The following is a 24638-nucleotide window of genomic DNA, read 5'->3' as shown; positions in this document are numbered from 1 at the left end:
TTGGATACCACAGAGCAGTTTGGGGGCGCCTGGCATCCGTGTGGGCGCGCAGGGCATGCGGACCGGCACGGAGGAGACTCTATTTAGAGGATCACCTCGGAAGGACAGAGGGTCTTTTCTTGCGGAGTCCGCCGGGAGGGGACAAATGAATTTGAGGGGCAGTACCCGGGTGCGGGTTAACCCGGCCGTTTCCATGGTGCCCGGGGCGTGGGGGAGGAATGCACCCGCAGGCGGTGGCGAAACCACTGTATAGCCGGGCCAGCGGCTGGCGAAGGCGGGAGGGGCAGGGGGCGGGGGCGAGCGGGTGGGTCGTGGGTGGGGAAGCCGCGCGGGGCGGGGGCGGGGCGGTCACGTGCGCCGGAGGGGGCGAGGCCGCCAGTCCGCCCGGGAGCGACCAGAGTCCGGCGGAGTGGCTGCGCCCGGAGAGAACTCTTTCCAGGACGGAGAGGGTGAACGTCGACAGGCGCTTCGGCAGGACTCAAGGCACCGGGGGCCAGGACGAGGCTGAGGCGTCTGCAGCTGGGGGACAGCAATCAGGGACAGAGGACGCCAAGGAAAAGTGAGAGCAGAAGCTTGGGGGTGAGCAAAAGAGCCCCACTCGCGGCTTTTACGCAGGCTGGGGACTCCATTTATTCCTTCCGGGCTGGCCGGGTAAGTGCTACGTCAGCTTTAGGTGACCAGACGACGCCACTGCCCCTTAAGTCGACTAGAGTCCTCAGCACCTGTCTAGGGCTGCAGGAGAGGCTGTGGTCATGGTGAATGAAGAGCCTAACCAGCAAGAGCGCGATGGCACCGCTTCGCAGACTTCCGCCCTCGGGGAGAACCCCAGCCTCTCGACCCATCCCAGCGTCTCAGCCCGTCCAAGCGTCTCCATCCACCCCAGTGTCTCCGCGCACCGCAGTAGTTCGGCCCACCCCAGTACGTTGGCTCAGCCCAGTGGCTCGGCCCACCCCAGTAGCTCGGGCCCGGAGGACCTTGGCGTGATCAAGGTGAGCAAGCGCCGATGGGCTGTGGTCCTGGTGTTTAGCTGCTACTCCATGTGCAACGCCTTCCAATGGATCCAGTACAGCTCCATCAATAACATCTTCATGAACTTCTACGGGGTCAGTGCCTTTGCCATCGACTGGCTGTCCATGTGCTACATGCTGACCTACATTCCTCTGCTCCTGCCGGTGGCCTGGCTCCTGGAGAAGTTCGGCCTGCGCACCATCGCCCTCACCGGCTCCGCTCTCAACTGCCTGGGGGCCTGGGTGAAGCTGGGCAGCCTGAAGCCGCATCTCTTCCCAGTCACCCTGCTGGGCCAGGTCATCTGCTCCGTGGCCCAGGTCTTCATCCTGGGCATGCCCTCCCGCATTGCTTCTGTCTGGTTCGGGGCTAATGAGGTGTCAACAGCCTGCTCCGTAGCTGTCTTTGGCAATCAGGTGGGTAGCGAGTGGGTGGTGTTCACTGTGGGACTGAGTGTGTTGACTGTACCGCACGCCTCCCTGTGTGGAGACCGTAGTTTTCTGACTTCAGTGTGTTTGTGACTCTGGGTGACTGTGGCTGGGTGTGACTGATAGTGTGAGTGAGTGATTGTGACTGGGTGACTGTGTAAGAGAAGTGGGGAAACAAAAGGAGGGGCCTTTGCTGTCATTCACAGTTTCTCCTCCACCAGCAGAAAGGGTGCTTCTGGAACACATGGTGTTTTTATGATCTCATTCCTGAACTTACTTCACCAGCTTGGACAGGAAAGCTGTTCTTTCCCGGGGAGCAGTCCCTGGGCGTCAGACTATCCTGTGTCGTCAGAAGTTGGCAGGTGCTTTTTTCCTGTCCAACCAGCTTTCCTAGAGCACAGTATCTCCTGCACCACATGGAAAGGCAGAGCGGGGCCCTGGTGGCGTTGGCGCTGCTCTCACCTTCTTTATACACAGCTGAAGCCAGGACAGTGGGAACAATGCTTTGTGCCAACCTCCTTCCCTGGGGTTTAGAGCCAAGGGCAGCAGGATGGAGTCGGATTCTTGCTCTGAATTTTCATGGCCTAGAAACCTTGGAAAGACCTGGAAAGCTCATATCTTAATCCTTTGTCTTTCCTTCTTCTGGGAGGGAGAATCTCAAATTCTTTGCATCTCAGTGTGGATATGACCCAGAAAGGTGGGCATGTCGTGAGTCTGATTGCTGTCTCTGAAAGGCTGAAGCAACTATTTACGGGGCCCTTCTTTATCTGGACCACAGCCTGGCGTCTCACTTCTTCCCAAGCACATGCATCTGTGGCTATGCATTTAACAAATGACCAGTAACCCTTAGTTCTTGTAGGCTTGTTTTCTCTTACCTGTTCATTACATTTAGAATATTTAAGCTTTCGTTTAGGAAGTTCTTATTTGGGTCAGAAATTTCCAAACTTCTCTAAAGGTAAATTTCCATTCTGTTCATCTTTACCACCAAAAAGGTAACTTGAGCTAAATTTTTTCAGGCCAGTAAGGCCTGCCACTTGGGTAATAGTGTAAGCAATCAGTGAAAGCAACAGACAGGCCTTCTTCAGCACAAACAAGCAACATAAAATTCTTTACCCAGTTTTCTTTAACCTGTGGGTTTGAATGTTCAGAAGATTGAATGGATTTGAAGTCTGGGGATGAAACAGGTTGGATCTTTTTGTTCAAGGCAATTAAAAAATAGGTATTAAGGGTGACATTTACCAACCCCCTCTTCTCGAAGGTGATGTGACTGTGAATTTGAACATCTCCATTGCAGCTTTGCTGGCAGGTTTGACATTATTGGATGTTTTCTTTATAGGAGGGTAAAGCTGGGGAGAGATGCGCAGGACTTTTCAAGCTTCCAGAGGGTTAAATCTCCCTATTCGCAGCCCCAACAGGATTCAGACAGGGTCACTGCAATCCCAAACCCATTGTTTGGGGAGGGCAGAAGAGCTAACCGGGCCCTCAGGTGGCCTGGTGAGATCAGAGAACCCAACACTTTTTTTTGTTCACCATGGAGCAAAAACGAATTGGTTTTCACACCCCTCTGCACACAGCTGTAAAGGAACTTAAAACCAAATATATCTTTAAAATTTAGTAAGAATAGTTACTCATTGCCCATGCCCACCCCCCACCAAGGTCAGAAAATGCTAAGAATTTTACATTTAAAAACACCCTGACAGCATATATTTGTATCACAGAGCCATCAATTTAGTGTGTTCTTTTAGGCTTAACCCACTGTGCTAAGTTAAAAAAAAAAGAAATATGAAAAGCTGAATTGTTTATGCCTCCTCACGTAGTTGTGACTGTGTTTGGTTCTTGGCATATGTTTTAACCTTTCTCTCTGAGGAAAGCGTGGCCGAATGGAGGAGAAATATTAACAGAACACCTTGAGCTTTGCAGTTAAAAAAAAAAAAAAGAGGCTCCACAGAGCTGTCTAAACAGATTGGAAGCATCTTTCTGGAGAGTAACTCTTTGTGGCCGCAGACTTCACACTGATCAGCCAAACCCCTGTTTCATGGTAATTCTGACCCCTCTCTTCTAGTGCTTCTCTGATAGGCTCCACGAGGCACCAGTCCCTGCTGGCCTAAATCCAACACTCATTCCTTCACTCAACAAGCATTTGCCCAGCACCTGCCTTGCCAGACGCTGTGCTAGGGCTGCAAAGAGAATCCCTGCTTCGCAGAGTTCTGCTACCACCCTCTTAAATTGTATCAGGCACCAACATTCAGATTTTAAAAAGCACACGCACAAGAAGCAACCAGATGAGAGTATAGAGGATTTGTTTTCAGTTCTCCGCGAGGTTTTTAAGTATCTTCTCCGTGTCATTGCTATGGGAAGATTGAAGGGGAAGGAAGCTAATATCTATCAAACACCTATTATGTGCAAGGCACTTTTTCATGCATTATTTAATTTTTTTAACCTTTGAGGTGGGTGGGGTTGTCCCTGTTGTTATAGGTGAGGAACTTGAGACCCAGATAAATGGAGCAACCTTATCCAGGGTCCTACTGGTGCTGAGTGGTAGAAAGGACGTTTGAAGCCAGCTCCAGCCCCAGAGCCCCTGTCAGTGGGCCGTTATTGAGTCTTCAGGTGGACAAAGCGTATATTTAAAAAAAAAAAAAAAAAAAAAGGCAGGATTCTGAGTTTCAAGTTTTGGCCCTGTGTCTCAAGGGTTGTGGCTTGTCGGTGGTGATAAAGTGTCCAGCAGTTTCTCTAGAATTTGAGAGCTAGCACCTGCCTTCTGTTTTGAAGTTCCAGGCATTAGCAGTGCCTCCCCACGTGCTGGTTGCTGAGGGGCTGGTTCTCCCTCTCTCAGCCTCAGGAAGGTGGGACTCCAGGCTCTGGGGAGAAGAAACCAGTGGATCCTGAGCTGGCGTGAGAGAGGGCAGGGAGTCTTGGACTGCAGCTGGGGCACTTCCCTGTGACCCTCACACAGGTGGTAGCAGCCCGGCAGTGTTAACAACACTGGTTCCATTGTTTCCAGGGAAAACCATCTGGGGTTTTGAGTGATGTGGACATATGGTTATTGAGCAAGGCTGGGAAGAGAGCCTCGTGAGAGAGTCTGGTGACGGCTTGGTGGCACAGGGCGAGGGAGATGTGGGAGCGGGAAGAGATCTTCAAGGCAGCCCCAGCCCCGATGAAGAGCCTCCAGCCCTGAGACCAGAAGGGAGTTCCTCCGGGACCCTTGGGCAGGTCATAGCACAGCGCCACCCAGAAAAAGTCTAGAGAGAATCAGTTTGCTTTTCGAGGAAAAGAAAATACAGTCACCTGGGAATTCCCTGGCGGTCCAGTGGTTAGGACTCTGAACTTTCATTGCCGTGGCCTGGGGAGCTTGCCGTGGCAAGCTGCGTGGCACGGCCAAAAAAAAGAAAAAAAAAAAATACAGTAACCTTACAGAATCAGTCCTGCAGCGGCCACGGTCTATCTGTCCGATAGAAATATAATGAAAGCCACAAATGCAAACCACATATATGACTAAATTTTCTAGTAGCCACATGAGAAACAGGTAAAATGTAAATTTTTTACCAAAGTAAAAAGAACAAGTGAAATTAGTTTTAGGACTATATTCGGTTTTACTCAATATATCCAGAATAGTATTTCAACAGGTAATCAATATAATAAAATTACTAACAAGCTGGTTCACATTCTTTTCCTATGGTGAGTCTTTGGAAGTTGGCATGTATTTTACGCTTACAGACTAGCAACATTTCCCACCATGTCTGGAACAATGATGCTAATTGTAGGGGAGGAAAAGGTTTTCCTTGACTGTCTTAGAGTCCCCAGCTAAAAATTAAATTGACGAAGTCAGATTAATAAGAGAAAATCATCCATAATTATTTCATATAAGTATTAGGTGACACGGGAGACTTTGTAAGGAAATGAAGAAGAGTTAGACTTGTGCACTTCTATGCCAGATTTGCTGGAGAGCAGACAGTGGTGGAGGAATGTGACAGGTTAAGGAGTCTGAGGTCTGTAGAACGGGGGGGCCACTGAGCAAGGCCTGTTTGTCAGGATTCTTGGAGGCAGTGCCCCTTTATCTTCAGAGACAAGGGTCTTGAGAGACAAGGATGCTCCCTTCCTCTGTGTACCAGGAGGGCATCTCCCACAGGAGGGTTTTAAGGCTTGTTTCAGGGAAGGAGGGGGAGGAGGTCAGAGTGACCTTCCTGCTTTTCAATTCTCTCAAATTGCTTCAGCTTAAAATATTCACTATGCCAAGGTACCAAATTTGGGGGTATTGTGTCCTGAACCCCATCATATTTCAAGCATTTGGAAATCAGGTTCTAGCAGACAAAGATGGACTCTAAGAAAGTGAGTCCAGTCTTGAGGAGGTTGTGTTTGCTGGACTGGCTGATCCTCTGTCACCCAGCAAGGCTGGGTGGTCCAGAGGCTGACTCAAGAGTCCAGGTCATGAGGTGAATGGTCAGCCTCATCTTGTTCCAGACTCCTGGGCACTTGGGTGTGTTAAAGTCCAGGCTTATCAATCTGGCTGTTGCAATGTCAGAGAAACTTTCAAGCTGAGTGACATCTGGGGAGGTGAAGGCAAGCTCTTCTGTGCTTTCGTTTGTGGTCATTGTCAAGGCACATGAAGCACCTGCCCATGGGGCTGACCACTTGCTGGCCTCCCCTTCTGACTGGAAGAGAGGACCAGGCAGGGCCTGGGAGAGCAGAGCAAGGCTAGTGGAGACTGAAATGAGAAGGGGTAGAGCCAAGACCAACCCTCAAATGCTCATAGGGGCAGCCAGGTCGTAGAAAGTGTGACAAAGGAAAAGTGACATTGGAGTGTGGAGGGGTCACAGCATCGTAAGAGCACGTGTCCCAGCTGGAGGTGGCAGCTGCTTCAGCCTCTGCCAACTGTTCACATACACAGCATGACCAGCGTTGTCAGATCGTCTTATTTGTTTTTTCTTTAAAGAGAAACCAGAAATCCAGATTTTTATGTGAAGTCTGTTTTTTTAACTGTGGTAAAATAGACATATTTATAATTTTAACCATTCGTAAGTGTACAATTCAATGGCATTAAATAGTTTCACAATGTTGTGTAAGAATTACCAGTATCTATACCCCAAACACTTTTATCATCCCCAACAACTCTGTGCCCATTAAACCGTAACTCCTCCTCTGTAACCTCTATTCTACTTTCTATCTCTATTAATTTGCCTATTCTAGGTACCGCATATAACCAAAATCATGCAATATTTGTCTTCGTGTCTGGCTTATGAAATCTGTTTTTTATTTTTTTTTTACAACATTGAATTTTTTAAAAAATTATTTAATTATTTATTTTATTTATTTATCTTTTAGCTGTGTTGGGTCTTCGTTTCTGTGCGAGGGCTTTCTCCAGTTGCGGCGAGCGGGGGCCACTCTTAATCGCGGTGCGCGGGCCTGTCACTATCGCAGCCTCTCTTGTTGCGGGGCACAGGCTCCAGATGCGCAGGCTCAGTAGTTGTGGCTCACGGGCCCAGTTGCTCCGCGGCATGTGAGATCTTCCCAGACCAGGGCTCGAACCTGTGTCCCCTGCATTGGCAGGCAGATTCTCAACCACTGCGCCACCAGGAAAGCCCCTGTTTTTTAAAATGCTGATAAAACTCAAAATTTTATTTTATTATTATTATTTTCCATGTTTTAAAATTGTGGGTCAGATAAAACTTCTAGTTTGAAACTTCTGGGGAAGGTAAAGTGGAACCGAATTCCAGTTCTGGTTTGTCCTTCATCGCAAAGCCCTCACCAAAGATGCGGGCAGGTGGATGAGCTCAGAGTCTGGCGACTCTGGGAAGGAAGCTAGACCAGTGCTCCCCCAAATAGTGACCATTTGCCTCACCTCTGGGGTCAGGACAAAACACAGATGCCTGGGCCTTCACCTGGACTTCCTAATCAGCCTCTCTAGGGGAGGGGCCCAGGCGCCTGTGTTTTTACCTGGCTTCCCAGGTGAGGCTCATGAGCAGACTTGAAATCTCTAGGAGAGGAGCAGCGTGCTGAGGGAAGGCGCCCTCCTGCTTGGAGCCAGGTTCTTGTCAGGGCTGGTGTGTTTTGTGCTGCTGTGTGATGGGTCCAGTTCCCAGGTGGATGCAGCTGGGAGCTCAGCCACTCACCAGATTGAGGGGAGAGGATGGGCTTGGGACGGGGCTCGTAATTCTGATTCACTTAAGGTTCTGAAAATAGACTCAGGGCCCTGGGGGTCTGGGTAAGGGCAGCCCTGAAGGCCTGTGAGGTGGAACCATAGCAGAAGCTCCTAATCCTTCTGTTTCTTTGACCTTCAACTCAGTGCACTACATGAGAAGAGGCTCTGGCTGGCCTGGCCTGACTTCTGTCTTGGCCGTGTTGCCTTGGCAGGCGTTCTTCAGGGCCTGACAATTCCGTGGAATCGAGTCTGAGTGTTCAGTTTAACATGCAGGACCCCTCCTCCCTCGTCCTTCCCATCCAGCCTGTCTCTTGTTCCCTCCCAGCCTTGTCTCTGCTCTGACCAGTCTGGCTTCTTGATTCTCTCCTTGAAGATACACCGCTTGGAGGTTAAGCCTAAAGCCTCGGAGAGTGACATCAGTAGATGGTGGACCAGGAAGCTCCAGACCCTTGTTCCCCCACAGAAACATTAAATAAACTAGAAACTGGCTAAAATATCTTCCCTATGGGAGTTTTGGAAATCAGTCAAAGATCTACAGCAACCAAGTAAACGCCCAACCAAGAAAAAACCACGTTCAGAATGGTAGAAAGTTTCATGGCCATTTTGCTCACCCTTGCCCTGACCCCATCCAACTGCTGTGCCTCCCAGTACCCAGTTCCTTTCTGCAAACCTGAGAATGCAAAGCAGACCAAATTTGCAACGTTTTAAACCAACTGTGTTTTTATACACTAACAATGAAAAATCCACAAAGGAAATTAAGGAAACAATTCCATTTACAGTAGCATCCAAAAAAATACTTAGGAATCAGTTTAACCAAGGAGGTGAAAGACCTGTATGCTGAAAACTATAAAATGTTACTGAAAGAAATTAAAGAGGTCACAAATAAATGGTAAAACATCTGTGTTCGTGGATTGGAAGACCTAATATTGTTAAGATGTCAATACTACACAAAGCAGTCTATAAATTCAGTGCAATCACTATCAAAATCCTGATGATGTTTTTCACAGATGAAGAAAAATGCATCCTAAAATTCATGTGGAAGTTTAAGGGATGCTGAATAGCCAAAACAATTTTGGAAAAGAATCACAAAGTTGGAGGTCTGACACTTCTTGATATCAAAACTAATAACAAAGCTACAGTAATCATGACAGTGTGGTTTCAGCATAAAGACAAACAGAGAGACCAAAGGAATAGAGTCCAGAAATAAACCCTCACATATATATGGTCAAATGGTTTTTAACGAGGATGACAAGACCATTCAAGAGGAAAAGGACAGCCTTTTTAAAAAAATACACTTTATTTTTTAGAGCAGTTTTAGGTTCACAGCAAAATTAAGAGGAAGGTACAGAGATTTCTTACATACTCCCTTCACCCCCTCCTGGTGTAGTCTCCCCCATTTTCAACACCCCCACCAGAGTGGTGCATTGGTTACAATTGATGAACCTACATGGACACATAATTATCACCAGTCTCTTCAACAGATGGTATTGGGAAAATCTACAAAACTCTTGGAAGAAAACATAAGGAAAAAGCTTCATGATAATGGATTTGGCAGTGATGGCAGTGATTTCTTGGATGGATACTAAAAGCGTCAGCAACAACAACAGCAAATAATTGGACTACATCTAAATTAAAAGCTTTTGTGCATCAGAGGACACTATCAATAGAGTGAAAAGGCAGTCCATGGAATGGGAGAAAATATTTGCAAATCATATATCTGATATGGGGTTAAGCGCCAGACTATATAAAGAATTCCTGCAGCTGAACAACAACAAAAACACAACCCAATTGAAACATGAGCTGAGGACTTGAATAGACTTTTCTCCCCCAAAAAAGATACATAGACGGTCAATAGGCACATGAAAAGAAGCTCAACATTAGGGAAATGCAAATCAAAACTACAATGAGATGCCACTTCATACCTCTTAAGACAGTTATCAATAAGAAAAAAGAAAAAGAAAAATGTAAGAAATGTCGGCAAGAATGTGGAGAAATTGGAACCCTTGTGCATTGCCGATGGGAACGTAAAATGGTGCAGTCACATGGAAGACAGTATGGCATTTCCTCAAAAAAATTAAAAATAGAATTACTATATGATTTAGCATTTCTACTTCTGGGTAGTTACCCAAGAGAACTGAAAGCAGGAACTTGAACAGATATTTGTACACCCATGTTTATAGCATCATTCTTCACAATAGCTGAAAGGTGGAAGGATCCCAAGTGTTCATCTATGGATGATTGTTAAAATATGAAATATACATATGATAGAATATTATTCATTCTTGAAAGGAAATTCTGACACGTGCTACACATGGCTGAACCTTGAAGGCATTATGCTGAGTGACATAAGGTAGTCACAAAAAACAGATACTCTGTAATTCTACCTATGTGAGGTATTGAGCTGTCTTTTTTTCTGACACCAATCAATTCTTCAATTCTCTAACACCAACTGGCTGTCCTACAATTCAATTCAGTTCAACTCTTGACACTAATGAGTTAGTGCAGACCCCACAAGTTAAGAGCTCAGTCCCGTAAGACTGTCTCCATTTGCAAGCCCTGGGGGCCACCCAGACTTCTGACTGACTAGCTATAAGTTGGGGGTTCCCACGAGCCCTACTCAGGTTCTGTAATTTGCTAGAATGGCTCAGGGAACTCAGGTAAGCACTAACTGTTTTTCCTGGTTTATTATAAAGGCTACAAGTCAGGAACAGCCAAATGGAGGAGATGCCAGAGCCTCTGTGGGCCACCCTCCTAGCACTTTGATGTGATGTGTTCACCAGCCTGTAAGCTCACCGAATTTCCTTGTTCAAGAGTTTTTCTAGAGCTCAATTTCCAGTTCCCTTTTGCTTCTCAGGGGTGGGGGGAGGGTGGGGCTGAAAGTTCCCAAACTTTAATCACTTGGTCTTCTGGAAACCACCTCCATCCTGAGGCTCTGGAGGGGTCCCACTCGTAAGTCACCTCATAGCCTAAACTCAGGTGTGATGGAAACAGGATCCTTATGAATAACAAAGGACAGTCCTTGGAAACAGGATCCTTATGTATAACAAAGGACAGTCCTATCACTCAGGAAATGCCCAGGGTTTAGAGCTCTGTGCCAGGAACCAGAAGTGAAGACCAAATATATTTTTATTATACCACAGATAATCTCGAGTAATCAAATTCATAGAGACAAAAGGTATAATGGTGGTTGGGGGGCTGGGGGAGGAGGGAACGAGGAGTTAGTGTTTAATGGGTACAGAGTTTCAGTTTGGGAAGATGAAAAAAGTTCTGGAGATGGATGGAGGTGATGGTTGCACAATGATGTGAATGTACTCAATGCCACTGAACTGTACAGCTAAAAATGATTAAAATAGTAAATGTTATGAGATATATATATATATTTTTTACCACTGGCACCAAAAACGAAAAGATACACTGCTTGGGAAGTGTTCCCTCTGGCTGGGTACCTGGGTAACTGCTCACCCCTGCCGTCATCTCCTCAGTCTCTGTGCTGGAGGAAAGTGGTCCTTGCCCTTCTGTGTGCTTGCTGAGTTTCTGTGGATACTGGCCTTTTGTTTTCTACGATTTGTGTTTCCCCCTCTTCCGTAACTTTTCTCCTGTCCTCTTCCCCTCTTCCTCCACCTCCTCTTCTTACTAAATGGGAAACTTGTCAAAGGACTGGAACCTTGACTAATACATCTCTCCCATATGTCAAGGCTCTGGGCATAACAGGCGCTTAAAAATGGATGGACAAATTAATAAACAGGCATTCCTTTCCTGAAAGGAATTAAGGTGACCACTCAGTTAGCTGAGAGCTCAGGTGGTTGCAGGAAGGGACTCTCATGCCTGGATTGTCTTCCTGACGTGACTCAATCTTACTCCTTCAGTGGAAAAAGCTATTCAGTCCTTACGGGGTGCCTTGAACTCTGCTGGACCCAGGGTGGTTGAGAACACATCTTTAGCTCTGCTGTGTACCCTTGGACAGGACCCTTAACTTTTCTAACTTTTGGCTTCTTCTTTTGTAAGATGGAGATAATATTGGCTCCTGCAATAGTGGAGGAGGGGAGTAAATGAGACAGTAAGTGGAGGGCACTTAGCCAGCAGAGTTTGTCTGCTAAATGAAGAACAGGTGCTGTCACTACTATATCATCAATAAAGGTAATTGGCCACTGATCTAGAAGGAGAGGCCAACACTTAAATGCTCCCAGTACCACCGTGTGGCAGGCTTAAGGGTACATGTGCACAGGACATTGAGGGGTCACAGCGTGTGGGAGGACACACCCCAGAGTGAGTGTAGTGGGGAGCCAGCGGGACCGCTTCCCTGAGGAGGTGATGGTTATGAGCCGATTCTCAACAAGCGAAGTGACCAGGAGTTGGGTGAATAGGGGAAGGTGGGCCTTTCTGGAAGTTTCCAGGCAGTATCTTGATGGGGACTTGTTCCTCTTGAGAGCTACTCAAACTAAGAGCTGTGCTGGTGCCAGGAGATGGTGTTATCTTCCCAGTATGTGGCTGATGAGACCGGTTGTCTGTGGTGAAGATTTTGGGGTCTTAGGGATGACGTAGGTACTGGGCCAGTTCTCATCCCCACACATCAGACCTTAGTCTTACAAACCTAAGACTCTACTGAAGGAAGTGGGATGCCCAGGCTTATCAGGTGAACCCAGCTGTTTTCCACTGCCTGATTCTTGATCTTTATCCAACAACGCTGTTAACAGGATGTCCTTCCGTTGCCTTCACCTCCCCCAACCCCCAACATCAAACAGCCCCATGCGAATTGGTTTGATCCCCATCAGGGATGACGAAGAACTATAGGGCTAAGGTGAAAGCGGGTGTTTCCTCTTCTTTCTTCTCTGTCTCCTGACTTCTATCTAGCACCATCCCAAACTTAACCCAAGGGAGCATCTCCTTTCTCTCTGTTCTTCAGGACGGAGGCCTTTGTCTTTGCTGAGTCATTCAGAGGTCGGAGGTATCCTGCAGGTTCTGGCAGCCCATCCTGGCTCTTCTGCCTCCCCACCTTATTCCAGGCATCTCTCCTTTTTTAGGCTTTGCAAAAACTGTAGCTTGGCCTCTGAGCCCCACACAGTTCAAGATGAGGTCTTGCCCCAGCGTAAGGGCAGAGGGCACCAGCACCATGTGTGTTTGCAGGAGGGGGGTGGGAGGTAGGGCTGGCTTTCACTTGCTTACCAACTTCTCGGGATTAGACAGTGTGCCTCGCAACCACGAGTGGAGTGGTGTTTGCTTTGGCTCCCATCCGATTCTTTCTCTAGAGAGGAGGTGAACACAAGCCCTTTTCAGTTCCAGGAGATCCCTTTTGACTAGACAACCCTGCCGGCTCCAGAAGGGAGGGGGCACGGAAGCTGGAGCAAGGTTGGAGGTTATTTTTTTTTCTTTTTGTTTTTTTTTTCCTTTTCCTCTCCCCTGGAAATTCCTGATTTCTGCTCCACGTTGTGGTGTTGGCATGGCTGGGTCTCCCATGCTGGCTCTGGAAGTAGCTGTCTGCGCTCAGGGCCATTTGCTGTGCCCATCAACTCAGAAATATAGGAAGTGAGCCGCCCTGAGTCTTGGCGTTAAAGCAGGGTCCGTCGCAATGGGCTGTTTGTTTGGGGTGGTGACTGCCCTTTGAGCAGTCCTCGCCTCCTCAGACCTTTGTCCGCAGCTTCCTGTTTGGGGCTGGACATGTTTGTGGAGCCACTCAGTGAACTCAGAGGCCGGTTGCTTCTCTACCGAGGAGCTAGGCAGGAACACACACCGGTCCCACCATCTGTCCCTGCCTGGGACGCCGAGGGAAGCCAGCAGCTGAGAATTAGCTCTTGATTTCTGTCCTTGGGGCAGTGGAGGTCAATTGTTTCTAAGTGTGCTCCATGAACCACCAGCACCACCTGGGGTGTTTGTTAGAAATGCAGATTCCTGGGCACTGGGGCAGATCCAAGGAATTAGCCTGTCCGGAATGGAGCTCAGGGATTGTGTTGCGCCCTAAGTTGGAGAACTCCTGGTGTGGGAGCCATGGGACCCTGACCCGGCTCTGCTGACCCCTGTATTTGGGGCCTCTGGCTAGACACCTGCTCTCTTTGGGCATCAGCTTACCTATCTGTATTAAGGAAGCCAGCCTCACAGGGTGGCCACTTAAGTCAAAGGAGTTGTGAAAGCTCCTGAACCAGATGAGTCTCTGCAGACATTCACTGAATGCACATCCGTCTTCTCCCTCCCTGCCAAACTCAGGTTCTGCAGCATTCCTTCTGGTATCTCTGGATTCTGGGCCTTTCTTTCATCGCAGCTGCTGTCCCAGGAATATTTGCTGACAGATCCTCCTCCCTGACACCATAGGTCAGGAACTTAAGCAGACTTGCCTGTCCAGTCTCTGCTGATGAGTTAGGTTGGGGCTGACATCACCACCCTTCTAGAAATTGGTCTCCCCCCTAAAGACCTTGCTCATAGAACACAGGCCAGAAGAAGCCACATTCCTGGCACGTGGTGGGGACTGAGAACATGTGAATGGAAAGATGGACGACTGGTGTTCTGGTTTTACACTTTGGGGAATGGTCTTCTCATTGCTGAAGGAAGATTCCAGAGCATGTTCTGTGATTGCCATCGAATAACATGTCAGCTGTGGCCTCGGGAGGATGGGGGTGGTGGGTGGGGGAAGAGTGCAGCTTGACCCAACCCTCTTACTAATCTTTTTCACCTTTTATGTGTAAGTGGGCCTCCTGAGAAAATCCCCTCCACCTGCTTCCTCAACTCTATGGCCTTGGAAGCAGGTCCTCAGGAAGAGCTGCAGGTGTTAGAGCTCCTCCCTCTTTGGGGCTGGCTGACTTGGGAGGGTAAGGCCTGGGAAGACCGGGCCACCAAGAGACATTCTCGGCCTCTGGCCTTGGGACAGGCATCTTGACAATGTTTTGCTTTATTTGTGGAGTAAGGAGAGCCCTCCTTGGGAATGTTTGGTTCTCTCAAGGCTACTGTGGGGGGTAGGAAGTTGTGTCCGCAGGGCCCAGATCACCACTGTAAGTTTGTTGAGAGACTCCCAGAGACATTGATGTTCTCTCCACTCATTGCACTGCCTCTGACTCACTGTCCAGAAAGCACTTTGATAAGAGGTACAGAGTAACTGTTAGCCATTGTATGATGACCCAGATGCATTTCTCAGTTACATAACAAACACCCATTGCAAAGGACCCCATCAGACCCTGGTTCATCTTGGGTCTCAGACCATGTCTTCCTGGGCTACGTGGCTGCTTGGTGCCTTGTCGTGGCTCAGCAAGGCTCTGTGGGAAGAGAGCAGGGCTGCGAATGGGACCCTCAGAAGTCCCGATGTTACCTCACTGCTGATCACCTCTGTGACTTCAGCAAGTTGAGCCAACTCAGTTACAAAATGGAGAAAAGGACGGTCCCCTCCCAGGCTCTGTGCCTCTCCTGTGCTATGGGCATCTGGCTCTTCACCTCACTGGATGGTTTTGAGGCTCAGTTTATATGCTGGATGTGCAAGTGCCTTGAAAACTGAAATTTTGTGCAAATGTGGGCTTTTACGTGCCCTTAAAAAAAAAGAAAAAAGGACTCTGGACTTGCCTCGTGACACTCAGAGAGTAAAAGGGCTTCCTGTACATAAATCAGGTCCTGTCCATCTGGTAAAGAGCCACCTTGGATTAGGGGACCATACGCTCGGTTTACAGGGCTCACCATTCTTCGCTTTAGAGTCAGCTATTCATTTCAGAAAAAGTTTCGGTCATTCTGGCTGTAGGAGCCTCTCCCAGAGCTCCTGGTTTCTGGAGCATCCCTGCTGATTTGGTCCTTTTGACTTCAGCCACGATGCAGCTCCTAAGGTCCTGTGGACCATTCTAATTCCTTTTGATGCCAAGAAGGGCCTTTTGCCAGAGATTGGCACAAAGCAGCTTTTCAACCTCTGTGTGCCTTGGATGGCTCCTCTCTTCAGTGTAGGAAGTGGCAGTGGTGGCAGAGCACAGAACTGACTTAGTCCCTACCATCAGGAGACGGGTCCCACGAGTAAGAAGTCTTCTTCTAAGGGCCTGGTGTCCTGATGTTACCACATTTTCTCCCAGGCCCCTTACATTTAGCAAGTGGCACCGACCCATGGTAACAAGTGGGGACTGGTGGGGCTCAGACAGCCCTTGTGACTGTGATAATTGACTTTTCTCTCTCCGGAATTCTTCTGTCTCTCCTTAGGGAAGAGGGGATCCCATTATTGGCCCAAGAATGCTGGCCCTGTATTCTCATGGTACTCCACAAAAATCCAAGTCCTTTACGAGGGTGCCCCCACGGTGGGCCAGATCTCTGTCGCTTGTGAGTAAACCACACAGGCCCCTGGCCATCCAGTCTTTGTTTCTCTTTGAATTCTGCTTGTCCTGGATTGCATCCACTCTGGCCAGCCTCCAGGTGTCTCCCCAGTTGACAGCAGGTAATGTGACAAATGAGAGTCAGTGAACGAAGGCTCTCATCCCCTTGGCTGTCTATCTCATGAGGTACAACCTCAGATTAAGGGCTATACTCTCCATTTATAGGGCCAAGCACTCTGACCTTTATGTCAATTCTTGGGAGCTATGGTTTCTTTGAGACAGTGCACCACAGCCTTTGTTTATTGTTTGAACAAATATTTATTGAATATCCACTCTGTGCCAACCCACATTCTGAGCTCTGAGGATGCAGTAGTGAATAGAAAAGTTCCTGAGTTCACACTTAAGAGAAGAGGGATTAGACTGTAAGGCATTACTTATGGAGTGACTAGTGGTGGAAATGTCAGGCCAAGTAGGAGGGGAGATGACCTCATGTATGTAGGTCCTGATTAACTCCCTGAATCCCAGGGCGAGAGCTGATGGCGTTGCTTTCTTGGGGTGGTGGTAGATATGGGTGATTAATAGCTTTCCTGGTGCAAGGTTTAGATTTCTTTTTCTTTGCAGGTCCCTCTGGGATAATGAGGCAAGGGTAGTTGCCTTATGAAGTTGGCTCTTTGGAAAAATCTACTTAGAGCCCAGCCTGTTTCTGGATGGGCACCCTGAAGTGGGTCTGGCTTGTGGCAGCCCTTTAAGAAATCACTCTTCCAGTGCCTGCCTGTGAGTAAACCCCCTGGTCTCAGTTTCACCTCTGAAAGTTGGAAGGGGAGAGCTGTCACCAAGAAAGCCCAACCAGACTCAGAAGAAAACTTGGGAGGATTAGAAACATGTTTTGTCACATGAATTACTTTTAGGAATGACAGTTCGTGACATATCAGACAAAGGAAACAGTTCTTCTGCTTTGGGCTGTTTCACCATCTGTCACCAGGCAGGGAGTGGTAAGGTTGAGCGCAGCAACACCACACAAGACGTTTGGGTTCATCTGTTGGCTGCTGCGGGCTGGCATCTGGTTGGGAGTTGGTGGAAGTGCCAAAGCATCTGCTTGGAGCTTTTCACTTTCTCCAAAAGTTGGAGAAAGTATGGTCTGCATCTGCCTCTTTGCTGGCCTGGTCATTGGAAAGATGCCCCTCATCTTTCCTCTTCCCCGGCTGAGTCACTGGGGAAGTTCTAGGAGCCTATGGTCATTGACTGTCAGCTCTGTCGTGAGAGGGACCTTTGGGTGGAGAAGCCGGCAGTGAGGTGGGCGCTCGGGGAAAGGGGAGCAGAGGAACCTTGGCATATGGTCTCACCTAGACCAGGACTGAGCCTTTGCAGATGTTGCCACAAGGACAATTCCAGGAGAAACACCTACCCTTAAAAGGAGGCATGTGTGCACGAGGAGCCTCTTGAGTTGATGACTGAAAGCAGCAAATTGCTACTGTGCCCAGCTTCTTTGCTGTAGAAGAAACTGGAAATACTTGAGTTACTTTTGAGCTGCACAGTTCTAAAAGTCTTCTCTTTATTCAGAAGATATTTCCTGATCCGCATCTCTGTTCTTAGCATTGTACTGCATGCGGGGGGAGGGAGGGGTCACACAAGGAAATGTTAGTCAATGTCCCTGTCCTCACGGTGCTAAAATCTAGCTGGGGAGACAACAAACACCCTACATGGAAAACAACCAAAAGTCAGCATTGCATAAGAGCAAGAAACCCCATAGGGTGCAACTAAGTGGTCAACAAAACAGACTATAGCCGGAGACACCTCTCATGGTCACTTCCTCCAATAGCTAGACAAACGGGGGGCACTTGAATGACAGAATCGAGTGTGTAAGACTGGAGATATTGTCAGGTCTCTGAGGCAGTTACTTCCGTGAAGTTTACCTGTTTCATCAAGGGGTTTGTAGTCCGATTGCCATGGGCTTGAATCTCAGTTCTGCCATTAGAAGCTGGGTGAACTTGGGCAAGTTACAGTTTTCTCATCTGTAAAAACCAAACCAGAGATAATCCTGACAACTTTAGGGGGTTGTTGGAAGGGATTAAATGAACTAATGTGAAAAATCATTTAGCAACTGCCTAGCACACAGTAGGTGCTCATTATGTATTAGTTTCCTTCCTTCTAGTTTGAATAACAGCCAAGACCTGAGCATTCAGCCAAATGGTTAATGGTTCAAACTCTAGTACCCGTGGCCTGAACTTGAAGCCCAGCATAGAACACTTGCTGTTCTATGACCCTGGGCAAGCTACTTAAAGGCCAGTTTTCTCCATTTTAAAATAGGGATTAAAAGAGTGTGTGTATATGTATAGCGCTTAATAGTGCCTAGGCCAGTAACTGTGGCGTGGCGAGCACAATGGATCAGCCGTGATCACTATTCTTACCTTCCCTGGGAAGCAGTGATTACAGGCTGTCCTGATTTCACTAGTGCTCTTCTTGCCTTTTCCTAACCTCTTTCCCCCGAAGGACTGAGGAAATCCAAGAGTGCTGAGGTTATATAAGCCACCAGCACAATCACAGATTTGAAGACAAACCCTGTGATTGGGGAGGGACTCTAAGAAAGTCTAGAGTCAACCAGCTGTGACCCTGCTTCCCAAGTTCTTAGGAACCTAAGCCTAGCCTTTTAAATCCATAAACCTCTTTCATGGGCGATTTGCCCCCAAGTCAGTGGGACTGTTTTTGTTCCTGAAGGTCTGCTGCCTCCTTAATCCTGAGTTGGCCTTTTTAGAAGAAGGCAAGGGGTTGGATTTGGGAATTTCAAAAATATAGTCATGTGAGCAGGCTTTGCGTGCACGTGATTGCTGACTGTGGTGTGTTCCTAGACGCTGCCTGGTGGTCCTGGGTGGCTGGGAGCTTGTCCTCATGATTAAACTGTTGTTCAAGTTCAGTGTTTCAGTGCCCAGCAGCCACCTCGCTCTCCTTACTTCTTTCTGGGGCATCCAAGACTCAGACCCAGGACCGCCCTCTGAGCCTCCTCCACATCCAAAGTTGGCTTTCCTGCCATGTGCCTTCACTCTAACGGAGACCCACATTGGGGATCCTGGAACCTTTGTGCATCATTTTACCCAAATTAGTTATTCTTCGATCACTGAGGTGTAGTGTTTTCACTGAGGTGTAAACACACGTCTAAGTTTACTTGGCACTGGCCAAGAGGAGAGAGAGGTATTAATAGGAGCAGAACTATGTAGCGAGTGTGCAGACTTGCCTAGCAGCACCACTTCGTGGTGTTTAAATGCACACAGCAGGGCGTAGGGATGGGCCGTGAGTGTTGAAGTCACTTGCGAGCGCTGTGTATAATTCCCACGTGGACGTGGTCCTGGGAGACAGGTTGTAGTGGTGGCCTCCCTGCTGGTGGCCCCGATGGCCACGCCTGAGGTACCAGTGTCCAGACACGCAGCCCCAGGAGAGGGTGGGTGCGTTTTGTATGAGATGGAAATTAGACATACTATAATTGTAGCACATTTTAGTGCCCATAAATTCTGCATGGACTTAAATGACCCTTTATGTAGTAACATTTTCATACATTTGTCTATGTAGCTAAGTTTTCCTCAACTGTTGTACTCTGTGACACTTAGCGTCTGATTAATCTTTAGATCATTAAGATCATTGCTAGTGTATATAGACATGTATAGATACACACCTGTATGTGGTCACCCATCACGTAAAAACACCCTTGTGAGGGTGGCCTCCTGCTGTGTGCTTAAGGTTGCTCATAGGGGTTGATCAGCTTTGAGCAAACCTGGTGTGTGGAAATCTAGATTGAACCCAAATTTATCTTTCATGTGGTGTTGATTTTAAAACAACCCCCAACGATGTTTTTTTAAATAGCATACTTTCTCTGAGAGTCTTGTCTAGATTCAAATTTCCAACCCCATCTTTCCCCAGGTCTGGGCTCATGGCTAATCTGGAAGGGAAGTGATGTTTTCCTGACATGCCAGTTAACTGCAGCCCGTTCATTCGGTACCCATTTATCGAGTAAACTCCTGTTGTGTTTACCAGGCACCAGACTAGTGTCACAAATAAGGTTGAAAACCAAAGGATTAGAGGAGTTAGGGCAAGGAGATCAAGCCTCACTAGCATGACCAAGGAAAACTCAGTGAAGGAACTGAGGGTGAGATGGGCTCTAAAAGACTCAAGTAGGGAGACCTTTGCAAACAATGAATCTGCTGGGATAAAGGCTGAGACCAGACAATGAAAGGTTGGACTTGTGAATCATCCAGTCTGGGGACATCCAGGGAAGCAGATGGAGATGGGACGGGAGGTGAAGAAAGCTAAGAACAGCAGGCTGAGGGGTGTGGATGTGGTCCTCCCTGGGAGAGGGCTGGCTCCTTGAGGGTCCTTGAGCAGGACCGCGTGGTCAAAGCAGCGCTGAGGAAGGTGCCCCTGAACACGCTATGCAGGCTGGTGGGGCAGAGGTCACATCATCTGAAAGGGGGCGGGGAGCCGATGCAATGTGGACGTCCAAGGACAGCGGGGGAGGGTCGGGACAGCGTGGATGTGAGAGGGCAGAGGCCAGGGGCCTGAGAGATGAGAAAGGGCAGAGAGAAGGAGCAGAGAAGGATGAGGAGGAGAGCCAGGGGAGGTGTCTGTGCGGCTGCCATCGGTCAACCAAGCACGTCTTGTTTGTCCCAGTGGCCTCTCCTCCCCTGCCTGTCGCCATTGCTGTGGGAGAGTGTGCAGGGTGGGAGAGCCAGGCTTGCAGAATAGGAGCGAGCCCTCCTGGTGTAAAGCATTCTGCAGAGTAGTCCATTCAAATGGGCTCACTAGGCGTTAGAGCAACCCCCTGAGCTAGAGGGTATGAACTAGGCAGTACCTTCCTTTGTGGATTAGGAAACAGGCACAAAGAGGGGAATTAACTTGCCAATGCCAGACATCTCCTAACTGGCAGAGCTGGTATGTGAACACAGACCTTTCTGACCTTGGAGCCCTAGGCCTTAACCACTGTGTAGAGTGATGACGTGTCTGAGGGATGTAGGGGTGGAAAGGAGGAAGGGGGGGGTTCACTTCAAAATGAACAATGTTCACTGTTAAAATGAACCACATGGGTGTGAGCTCCTTGAGGAGCATGGTGACCCCCCGATTAGGTCATAAGGAGACCAAGTTTGAAGCAAGCCTTCAAGCCCAGGAGCTTTGCTGCAGGGAAAGCTGCTGACCCAGTAAGGGGACATTTTTGACCCTTGACGCCAGAAAGCCAGCTGTTGGGAGCCCTGAAATCCAAGAGACATGCCACCCTGATCGGTGACTGTGCCCAGGGGGAAGGAATGAGACAATGGGGACCCAGCCATGGGGCTGAGAGTGGGCCCATCTTTCTCTGATCAGCAGGTATGCCTGGGGCAGGAATGGGCCGAGGAGGAATGAGGTTGGGCGGGTGAGAACCTGCTTGCTGATGTGGTTGCCTCCTACCAAGGTGAGCAGGATCCTCCTGGCCAATACCTGGGTCTGGAGGATGAGGTGCCTGGGATCCTGGAAGAGGGTTCAGATGGGGACCAGTGGTCTGTCCTTGTTCCAGTGGACTAAGCCCTCACCATGGTGTTGACACAGAGCTCCCTGCCTTTTGTGAAAGCCCAAGGGTCTTCCTTTGATGGTCTGGGCATGTTCATGACCAGGCAGCACTGGGAGGGCAGCTTTGTGCCTGGATTCTGATTGTGCCTGGGTTCAGTTGTGACTTGGGGCTTTGCAGGGGTGCCCCACATGGATGGTGATGGGGACAGTAGTTCTGTGGATCTCAGAGCCAACATAACATGTGTTGTGTTGTGTTGTGGGTCAAGTGTGGGCATCTTACCCCAGATGCAGCCTAGTGGTTTCTGGGTTTATTTTGGCTCTGCCAAGTGCATGAGCTGGAATGACAAGTGATGCATGACACAGAGTATGGCTTCTTCCTGTCACCCGAAGCCCTCAGGCTGCACAGGCATGTTTTTAACTATGACATTTGCTCTGGAAGTGCTCGTGACCACTGCTATTGCAACAGTGTTTAGATATCACCCTTGAGTTTGCAGAAAGGGCAAAAATCAAATCGAAAACAAAAATTGAGTATCCCAGTCTGCCTCTCCAGCCTTTATTCACCCCATTTTGGTAAAACATCTTCTTTTGGGGTGAAGTGAACCATTGTGATTAGGCTCATAGGCTCTGAAGAGCGGAAACTGTCTGTGTATTGTGTATTTTGCCCCTGACTGTATTTTGTTGAGGAGGATAAAACTACAGAACAAATGCTGGGGCATAAGGCAAGTCAAAACCAGTTAGCGGTGATTTTTAATCCTTTACATTCACAGTCTGGGTCTTTGGTTTTTTGTGAGTGTGGGAAAGGTATGGATCCCACCCTTGGGAGCAGCATTCCGTCAACTCTTTAAATTATTCTTGTCCTGACTTGGGCTGCGGGTCTCTGGTTTTTACCCTGGTGGTGTCCTATCAAATGCGAGACCGAACTCAAAGGAGTGAAAATACAGGCTTCTGTGTTGACTAGTGTCACACCAGCAGCATTTCCTGGTAGGCAGGAGGTGAGCTGGGGCCTGGAGTCAGACAGAACTGGTTTAGGAGCCCAGCTCTTCTGCTACCTGCCTGTGTGCCCACAGGCTGGCTGGGTGCCCACCCCCAGTTTTTCTCATTTTTGTCTTTGTTGTAAAAGTTCATGGGCTAAATGAAAAAGATAAACTCTATTAGATACCCAATGACTAGTAGTAGATGCTCAAAAACTAGTCGGCCATTCTGCCATCTTCCCAGTCCCCCGTGTACCCATTTTCTGCCCTTACCACTGAGAGTACAATGTGGTTTGTAGAAAGAATGTGGTCCCTAGTGGGCAGACCTGTGTGTTTCTGCCAGCTTTGTGTAGACAAGACCTTCCACCAACGTCCATCTGTCCGTCTGTCCAGCCAGCCAACATGACTGAGTTCCTGCTAAGGGACAGACTCAGGAACTAGGAGCTGGGTATAGAGCTGTGCACGCTCACTGAACACGGCTCTCAAGAAGTAGGAAAAAATATGCCCTGAAAAAAGCAGAAGAGGCAGCAGCTTACAGTCCAATCCCTATGTTTTGGTTTCCACACTGGGCATGAAAGTACTGCCAAAGCCGATTTCCTCCTGGAGAAAAGTCACTGTGGGATGGCGTCGATATATTTGAAGTGATGAGAGGGAAAAACCTACAACCAAGAGTACTCTGCCTGGCAAGGATCTCATTCAGATTTGACAGAGAAATCAAAAGCTTTATAGACAAGCAAAAGCTAAGAGAATTCAGCACCACCAAACCAGCTCTACAACAAATGCTAAAGGAACTTCTCTAAGTGAAGAGAAGAAAGGGACCTACAAAACACAAGAGAAGAAAGGGACCTACAAAAACAAACCCAAAACAATTAAGAAAAAGGTAACAGGAACAAACATATTGATAATTACCTTAAATGTGAATGGATTAAATGCTCCAACCAAAAGACACAGATTCACTGAATGGATACAAAAACAAGATCCATATATATGCTGTCTACAAGAGACCCACTTCCGACCTAGGGACACATACAGAGAAAGTGAGGGGATGGAAAAAGATATTCCATGCAAATGGAAATCAAAAGAAAGCTGGAGTAGCAATACTCATATCAGATAAAATAGACTTTAAAATAAAGAATGTTACAAGAGACAAGGAAGGACACTACATAACGATCAAAGGATCAATCCAAGAAGAAGATGTAACAATTATAAATATATATGCACCCAAAATAGGAGCACCTCAATACAGAAGGCAAATGCTAACAGCTATAAAAGAGGAAATCAACAGTAACACAATAATAGTGGGGGACTTTAACACCTCACTTACACCAATGGGCAGATTCATCCGGTCAGAAAATTAATAAGGAAACACAAGCTTTAAATGACACAATAGACCAGATAGATTTAATTGATATTTATAGGGTATTCCACCCCAAAACAGCAGATTACACTTTCTTCTCAAGTGCATACGGAACATTCTCCAAGATAGATCACATCTTGGGTCACAAATCAAGCCTCGGTAAATTTAAGAAAAGTGAAATCATATCAAGCATCTTTTCTGAGCAAAACGCTATGAGATTAGGAAACAATTGCAGGGAAAAAAGCATAAAAAACACAAACACATGGAGGCTAAATAATATGTTACTAAATAACCAAGAGATCACTGAAGAGATCAAAGAGGAAATCAAAAATACCTAGAGACAAATGACAATGAAAACACGACGATTCAAAACCTATGGGATGCAGCAAAAGCAGTTCTAAGAGGGAAGTTTATAGCAATACAAGCCTACCTGAAGAAACAAGAAAAAGGCTTCCCTGGTCACGCAGTGGTTAAGAACCTGCCTGCCAATGCAGGGGACACAGGTTGAAGCCCTGGTCCAGGAAGATCCCACATGCCGTGGAGCAACTAAGCCTGTGCACCACAACTACTGAGCTTGTGCTCTAGAGTCCGCGAGCCACAACTACTGAGCCCGTGTGCCACAACTACTGAAGCCTGCTCACCTAGAGCCCATGCTCCACAACAAGAGCAGCCACCGCAATGAGAAGCCCGTGCACCGCAATGAAGAGTAGCCCTCGCTCGCTGCAACTAGAGAAAGCCTGCGCACGGCAACAGACCCAATGCAACCAAAAATAAATAATTAAAAAAAAACAACAATAAGAAAAATCTCAAACAATCTAACCTTACATCTAAAGGAACTAGAGAAAGGAGAAAAACAAAACCCAAAGTTAGTAGAAGGAAAGAAATCATAAAGATCAGAGCAGAAATAAATGAAATAGAAACAAAGAAAACAATTAAAAAAAAAAAGATCTT

The 24638-nt window shown here is 47.8% G+C and overlaps 1 protein-coding gene across 2 annotated transcripts in view; it reads left to right on the top strand.

Annotated features, from left to right (window-relative positions):
* The first annotated feature begins 390 nt into the window (after nucleotides 1–390).
* FLVCR2 (FLVCR choline and putative heme transporter 2) overlaps nucleotides 391–24638 on the top strand; it is a 64146-nt gene continuing 39898 nt past the window's right edge. For both annotated transcript variants that reach the window (XR_011073853.1, XM_068542260.1), the window contains exon 1: nucleotides 391–1421. Coding sequence is in view for 1 of the 2 variants with exons in the window: in XM_068542260.1 (XP_068398361.1) it covers nucleotides 753–1421 (669 nt within the window). In the remaining variant the exon portion in view is untranslated. The remainder of the gene's footprint in view (nucleotides 1422–24638) is intronic.

This window comes from Eschrichtius robustus, chromosome 1, assembly GCF_028021215.1.
Source record: "Eschrichtius robustus isolate mEscRob2 chromosome 1, mEscRob2.pri, whole genome shotgun sequence".
Lineage (NCBI taxonomy): Eukaryota > Metazoa > Chordata > Mammalia > Artiodactyla > Eschrichtiidae > Eschrichtius > Eschrichtius robustus.
Note: the sequence above shows the minus strand (reverse complement) of the source record. Positions and strands in the feature narration are given on the sequence as shown.